This window comes from Cannabis sativa, chromosome 4 (assembly GCF_029168945.1).
Source record: "Cannabis sativa cultivar Pink pepper isolate KNU-18-1 chromosome 4, ASM2916894v1, whole genome shotgun sequence".
Classification (NCBI taxonomy): domain Eukaryota; kingdom Viridiplantae; phylum Streptophyta; class Magnoliopsida; order Rosales; family Cannabaceae; genus Cannabis; species Cannabis sativa.
In genome coordinates this window covers 40,050,899-40,058,984 of record NC_083604.1, presented here as the reverse complement: position 1 = coordinate 40,058,984, position 8,086 = coordinate 40,050,899, and the positions used below count along the sequence as shown (strand labels likewise).

Below are 8,086 nucleotides of genomic sequence, written 5' to 3'. Positions count from 1 at the left end.
ACCCAAGTAAAAAGTCATGGCCAAAATACAAAATTTGACGTTTCCCAAAAACTAACCAAACGGAATTCCGGTTGGTACCATTCGAAATTTCGGTTGGTACCATTCAGAATTCTAGTTCAGAACACGATTTTCCTCAACCTTAAAATCCTCCAAACCTAACCAAATGATTCTAAACTTCACAGAACACATATATATCATCCATACAACTTTTTCTACGTAATAAAAATCAAAACCATGCTCTCAATCAAAATCTGCCATGAGAGCTCAAGCTTTAAGCTTAAAAGCTTAAACTTGACTCTCACCTCCCACAACAAGCAAAACTAACAAATAAGCATTCAAAATATTCCTAATCCAACCTAGAAACACAACCATAAACTCATATTTAACCTAGCACCTCCAGAACAAAAAGTCAACCCTTAAACCTAAGCTTTTCAAAATAAAAAATAGTCAAACTTCTTACCTTAGCTTCCACCTATAGATTGCTTCACTCCTAGATGCTGATAGCAGGTTGGAGAGCTGGTTTTTGGGCAAAAAAAAATTAAAGAAAATAATATGGTGGTGATAGTATTTCTTGCTCGAGAGAGAATAAGAAAAGAAATAAATTTTTAAGTTATACTTTCTTTTTGTTTTTCTTTCTTTCTTAAATTATATATATATTGTTTTTAAAACAACATATAATAACAACAACAACATTAATAATAATAATAATAATAATAATAATAATAATAATAATAATAATAATAATAATAATAATAATAATAATAATAATAATAATAATAATAATAAAGATTATTTTATTATTTCTTAATCACTAAGAAATCTTTAATCTTAGAGTATTTAATCAACTCCGAATATCCTAAAATACTCCGGTAATTTTATAATCAATTTATCTCAATAATTCTATTAATATTAATTAAAACTATTGTGATATTTTTAGCCCTCGATCAAGTCTCCAAGATCGTCGAACTTGAAAATTTTTTTATACCACCAATAACTCATATTTTATTCATACATGCCATATAAATCTCTGTAATTAATAAATTACGATTATTTATCTACTTATAACAAAATTAAAATTTATGCTGAAGCACATTAGTAGGATCATAATTCCACTTATTACCTGATTAGCCCATAATATATATATAAACCCTAATTATTTACCAATAAGCTTATCGTGATATTATAATTTGCCTCTGAGATTGTAAGCAATTTAGCAGCTGACCTGGTCCAGCTTCCTACTAGGGTTGTACATCGGTCGGTTTGGGCGGTTTATCCTATATATTTTGTAACCCAATCTAAAGTTCGGGTTGCTAAAATTTAAGCGCAACCCGTCCAATTTAAAAAAAAAATTCTATAAACCGACAAACGGTTTGGGCGGTTTGGTCGGGTTAACCCGCCCAAACCGGCCAATTTTTTTTTTTTTTTTCTTAGTTTTAAAGTCAAAATTAACAAAAATTTTAAAAATAAATTAAAAATATCACATTCCACCAAAGTACAATACCATATATATGACTTTAAAACTAATAATTAAGTATATAACTTTATATTATTATATATTTAATCATTTATATTATATATAATAAAAACTAAAAAGTTTAAAAAAAAATAAAAGTGCAAAATCGGGTTGGTCGGGTTGGTCGGTTTAATTGGGTGGGTTGGACCTATTTTCAACCCGCCCAATTAACAGATTGGGCGGTTTGTAATTTTTTCGGGTTATTTCGGTTTGTAATTTTTATCGGTTTTTTCGGTTCGGTTTGGGCGGGTTATTCGGTTTAGGCGGTTTACAAATTTTTTTTGTACAGCCCTACTTCCTACTAAGAGACTTGCGACTTATGCATCCTCTAACATAGTCTATCAAGCTCAAGATATAAACTTGGTGTTGGCTTCGATAAGTTGAATTATTGTCCTCATTGTCACCTGCTTTTCTATTTCTGATTCACTAACGCTTATTATCATATTTTTTTCATTATGATTAGGCTACCGTCAAGGATGGCTGACTCCCCAAGAACCTGGTTGACCAAGGTCACGCAGCTGTTGCCTTAAAAGGGCTTTCAGAGATGCCTAGAACATGTTGAGGGAACGAGATTAGAAGGCCATGAAGGAGGGCCACAACTTGATGACGAAGGCTCAGACTCAGTTGTTGGTGGCCAAATAGGCTTTTTTTCAGAAAGAGACTTATTTATCTAAGGTCCAATTAGAGAATGAGAACCTCAAGTCGCGTCTGTCTAAGTTTGAGGAAATTCACTAGACTAATTTACAATCTCTTGCCAATATGTTTGTGGAGTTGAATGAGCTTTTTTTTCTTCAGGACTCTAACAAATTGGTTAATAAGGTCTTAGCTAAGAAAACCATTCGACTTCCTTCTCCGGTCACATGTGAGCACTACAAGAAACACTATGAGGATGGGAATTTCATGTGCTGGAGATTGAACAACTTCCAGCCTTGTCTTCAATTTTCGCCTGATCTTGAAGCCACTACAAAGCGTTTCATGGAAAAGAACAAAAAGTTGGAAATGGCTCTGATAGTTTGCAAGAACATCTCCAATGAGATATGTAAAAATTATACTATATTTGGCAAAAAAAAAAAAAGACAATCTGATAGTTTCATCAATTTTTAGCATTATGCTCCAATGCACAATTGCAAAATTTGTTGTAAAATTTATTTATTTATTTATTTTTGTTATTTTTTTAGTTATGAATGATCTTTATACTATTTTTTTTAAATATTTTTTTGAATTATTATTGTTATGTGACACCTTAAGTGCTTAATACTATACTAATGTGGTACCTAATAATTGGTTAGCAATTTCTCAAATTATTTATTAGGTAAAATTTTTGGAAGCTGATATTAAAATACACCAATAACAGTATGATACATTTTGTAATGTTTGACATCTTAATATGCCCCTTGACATTTTTATTATTAATATGTACATATCTTCATTAACTTTGATTATCATTTTAATTTTCTTAATTATGCATAAGTCTCTAATGTATTTGATAAATTCCTTTATTTTTTTTAAAAAAAAAAATAAAAAATCTCAAGTATATATATAAATTTTAATTTTTTTTAGGTTTATTTTTTTCAAAAAAAAAAATATCAATCTTTTTTTTTAATCTCAATTATATATATATATTTATTTTTTTTTTTTAAAAAAAAAAAAAGAAAACTCACCTTTTTGTTGAGTTTTTTTACTCTATTTTTTTAAAAAAGAAATATCATTTTTTTTTAGTTTTTTATGCATTTTTTTTACCTTTTTGTTTCAATTTTGTTTGACCATCTTTTTTGTTTTTTTTTTCTTTGTTTTTCCTTTTTCTAAGAAAATCTCTCTTCTATTATGTACTTTTTTTTTTTTGAGAATAAAAACTTGTTATTATAAATTAAACAGATAAGTCATTTACAATAACAGAGTTAAAAGATGGAGAAAAAGAATCCATCCAAAAGCAAGCTTCATCCAACCCTAAAGCATATCTAGCTAAATAATGAGCAGCTTTATTAGCCGTTCGTTTAGCATGTACAACAGATTCACCCGGGAAAAAGGAAAGTAAGCAAGATACATCATTAATAAGATCATGAAAAGTAGAGATACAATTAGATCGGCCATATAAAGCATTAGTAACCATCATAGCATCTGTTTCAACTTGGCCTAGCTGTAATTCCAATTGACTGGCCCAAAGCAAGCTGTGAAATACTGCCTTAGCCTCAATTTCATGTGATGCAAAGTTTCCGAGGAGAGGCTTTGAGAAAGCAGCGATTACAGCCCCCTGGCAGTTGCGGATAATAGCACCAATGCCCATTTGGTTATTCGATGCATTAATGGCAGCATCCACATTCATTTTGAGGCTACAGGGGTCAGGTGGTCGCCAAGGAGAGTTCGGAACTGGTGCTGGTGGAGGGTTCTGGTTTGCAGGAACTTCAGGAGGTTGATACTTAGCTTGAGCATGGTGATAATTGGAAAAATAGTTGGTAGCAAAGGATGCCAACAGAACAGCAGACTTAGCTTTGTTACCATGAATGATCCAGTTTCTCTATGTCCAAATGGACCATAAAATGCAGATAATGCTTTCCATTTCAAGCTTGGAATGAATGGTAGACAAATATACTAAATAATCACCCTTATTCATTTGTACATCAGCATTCCAATCAAAATGAAAACCTGTAGCCCGCCAGACAGCCTTTGCATACTTACAACCAAAGAGAGCATGGCATATGGATTCCCATGCTTGTCGACATACAGAACAGGTGGAATCAGTGATAATATGTCTTCTTACCAGCGATGTAGCAACTGATAAAGCATCATGAAATACTCTCCAAGCGAGTATTTTTATTTTATAGTGGCAGCTGGAGTTTCCAGAAATATTTCCACCAGTTTGAAGGAGAATTAGAGGTGGAGGAGAGATCTGAATCTTCAAGAGAAGCAGCATGATGATATGCGGAGTGAACATTATAGATCCCTGAAGAATGATGGTGCCAGATGAGGTGATCATTTGCTGAAAAATAACTCAATGGAATGGTTAGTATACGATCCATATCAATACTTGAGAAAAACTCATCGAGCAGCTGCTTGTTCCATTGTCGATCTTCCGTGATCAAGTTGGTAACAACAGTGTTTGGTGGCCCCGCATAATGAATTGGTTGAAATTTCGTGTGGCCAAGAATCCATGGATCGGTTGCACAATTGATGTCTCTACCTTCCCCAACTTTCCATCGTAACCCAGGTTGTAAAAGCTCTCTGCCATGAAGGATACCTTGCCATGTGAAGGATGGGGAGTGACCATGAGGAGCTTCTAAGAAAGAATTGTGTGGGAAGTATCGGCTTTTCAAAAGCCTACTCAAAAGTGATGATGGGTTGTCAAGAAGTCTCCATGATTGCTTGGCAAGGAGCGCTTGGTTGTAGTGTATGAAAGACCGAAAGCCCATACCACCATCAAGTTTGGCTTTACATAAAAGTTTCCAACTTCGCCAATGGATTTTTGTACCATTTTCATTAGATCCCCACCAAAAATTCGACATCATTGTCTCAAGTTGATTGCAGAGAGTAATCGGCAATTTGAAGCAACTCATTAAATAAGTAGGGATAGATTGTACCACAACTTTTAGTAGGATTTATTTACCTCCAATGGAAAAGAGTTTGTCATTCCAGGTTCTCATAAGACGCCATACTTTTTCCTTGATTTCACTGAATAGTTTCTGCTTATCTCGATCTGTATATGCAGGTAACCTAAGGTATTTTTCATGGCATTCACTGATAGGCATAGAAAGCACTCTATGAAATTGAACTTGAGCCGCCAAAGTGGTGTTTGGAGAGAAAGAGAGGACTGAAAATAGCAAAACAACGTTTGATAGCCAAACAAGAGCTCTCTGTAGCATTACAAAATAGCAAGCTATCGTCCGCAAAAAATAGGTGTGAAATTGGAGGAGCCCTTCGTGTGAGTGAGTAACCATGGAGATTACCTAAGCGTTCTTCATGCTGCAACAAACAAGAGAGACCCTCTGAGCAGATGAGAAACAGATATGGAGACAAAGAACAGCCTTGCCGGAGCCCTCGAGAAGGTGTGACTGAGCCTGTTAGTTCTCCATTTAGAAGGAAAGTAAAATTGTTCGTTGTCAAACAAGTCATAATAAGTGACGTCCATTCATTAGCAAATCCCATTCGGTCCATTACAGCTTTGATGAAACTCCATTCAACCCGATCAAACGCTTTACTCATATCCAACTTCATAGCAGCCACTCCTTTCCTACCCGCAGTTTTATGTTTAATACCATGGATTAGTTCAAAAGCAACCAAAATGTTGTCCGTGATGAGGCGACTTGGGAGGAAAGCACTTTGAGTCTCTGAGATGACATGAGGGAGTATTTCCTTGAATCGAACAACTAGGATTTTGGTGATGAGCTTGGAGACAACATTGCACAAGCTGATTGGTCTGAAATCTTTCATAAATTTTGCTTTTTTGATCTTCGGGATGAGTGTGATAATAGTGGAATTCAAGGGTGAAGGGTCGGCTCCATCATTTAAAACACTCAGTACAGCTTCAGTGACCAAATTACCAACGATATCCCAGTGTTTTTGGTAAAACATTGCCGACATTCCATCAATACCTGGGCTTTTATCGGGCCCCATAGAGTGAAGAGCCAACTGAACATCATCTTTAGAAAAAGGTTTGAGGAGCACGGCATTCATGTCTGCTGTAACTGATTCAGGTATTGTAGAGAGAGTTGCATCAAGGGCAGTGCAATCGATGTGAGAAGTCTGAAATAGAGTAGCAAAATAATCCTGAATAACATTACTCATATCAGCCTTGGACGTATATGTGCTGCCATCCTCAATTTTGAGTGAGGTAATCTGATTGTTTGATCTTCTAGCCGAGGCTTTTGAGTGAAAGAACTTGGTATTTTTGTCACCCAATTGCATCCAATCAATACGCGAACGTTGTTGCCAATACATTTCCTCTTGTTCTAAAAGTTCATTAAGAACTGATTCATGATGTTTAATAGCAGCAGCAGTGTCATGAGTAGGAAGGGAAGAGTTGTTTAGAGAATCCACTTTCAATTGAGCATCAGCAATATTTTTTTTCATGCGCCCATACTTTTTAATATGCCATTGCTGAAGTGATGTCGCACAAGTTTCCAAATTATGCAGCACATTACTGATGGGATCCATAGAACAATTAGATAACCAACTATTGGAGATAATGGACTTACTGTCAGGGTCAGATAACCATAGTCTCTCAAAGCGAAAACGACTGCGTCGTTTGTGTTCCTGGACAGTAGCTTGAGTGAAAATTTCTGCTGTAATGGCTCTATGGTCAGAGTGAAAAAAATCCAAGTGAGAGACCTTTGGTTGCTGGAAGTTAGAGGACCATACATCATTTACAAAGCACCAGTCGAGGCGCTCTTTCAAAGTGCTAGGAGTTGTTCTATCCTTAGCCCAAGTGAAGCTGTCCCCGTGGAAAGGAGGATCATTAAGGTGGCAGTGATCTAAAGCATTTCGAAAGACTGTCATTTGGGACTCACTACGAAGAGATCCCCCAGATTTGTTTGCATTCGAAATTATTTCATTGAAATCCATAATGATTAGCCACGGATGCATTGGAGCAATGTCATATAGCCGACGGAGTAAAATCCAAGAATCCATTCTATTTCGCACAGTATGAGCTCCGTAGAAGGCAGTGAAATGAAACTTGGTATCACTAGCATCACTTAACCATGAATCAAAGTAACAGGGACCAAAAGTATTGAGTTGAAGAACAATATCATCATTCCATAGCAGCATAAGACTACCACTAAGTCCTACCTGAGGTGCTTCCAAACCATGAGAAAATTTTAAGAGCTGTTTAAAACGATCAAGAGAATTATTATTGAGTCTAGTTTCCATAAGGAAAAGGACATGGGGAGATTGCTGGCAAACAAGCAATCGTAAATGTCGTAACGCTTTCGGGTTCCCCAATCCCCGCGCGTTCCAACTTAAGATTTTCATAATCCCTTGCGGGATTGCAAAGCAATCTTTGCTGAATCGTCTGAGTCACCATCAGAATCCTTAGAAGCCGAGGAAACATTCTGGTGTGAGCAGTCCCCTTTTGACGAGAAAGAGGTTACAGCTGTGTGGTGTTGATTACGACATCTTTTAAGCATTTGCCTCATGGTAGGCGCATCAGTTTGCCTTTTAAACATGCGATTTGGATGAAGGTTTTCTTTACTGCTTTGAGAGTTAGAATTAGGGAACAAGGTTGGTGCCGGAGTAGAGGAGATGAGAGATGGAGTTGTAATTACAATAGCATGCATATGAGATTGTGGAGGAGGTGTGTTTGACAGGGTAGTGGGAGGGTAGGTTGCATAAGGGATATGAGGAGTGAGAGAAGAGCCAATATCAAGGGTAAATATGTGGTTTAGGTTGGAAGTAGTGGAGAGAGTGGAAGACTTTGGGAGAGTACTGGTAGAAGAGGGAGGGAAATTTGGTGATGTTGAAGACTCAAAAATGGTCATAAGAGAAGCAACAGAGGTAAGGGCCGAGAGATGGTGGGAAGGGGGGATAGTAGCAGGTATTGAAATAGAAGTGTAGGATGAGGAAATCGAAAAAGTATGAGTG

At 36.1% G+C, this 8,086-nt stretch overlaps 1 protein-coding gene across 1 annotated transcript; it reads right to left on the bottom strand.

Moving 5' to 3' along the window:
• Positions 1 to 4,329: 4,329 nt before the first annotated feature.
• Positions 4,330 to 5,013, bottom strand: LOC133036923 (uncharacterized mitochondrial protein AtMg00310-like). The gene has a single exon (XM_061113699.1). It carries the CDS (start codon positions 5,011 to 5,013, stop codon positions 4,330 to 4,332), a length of 684 nt encoding a protein of 227 aa, XP_060969682.1.
• Between the last annotated feature and the right edge of the window lie 3,073 nt (positions 5,014 to 8,086).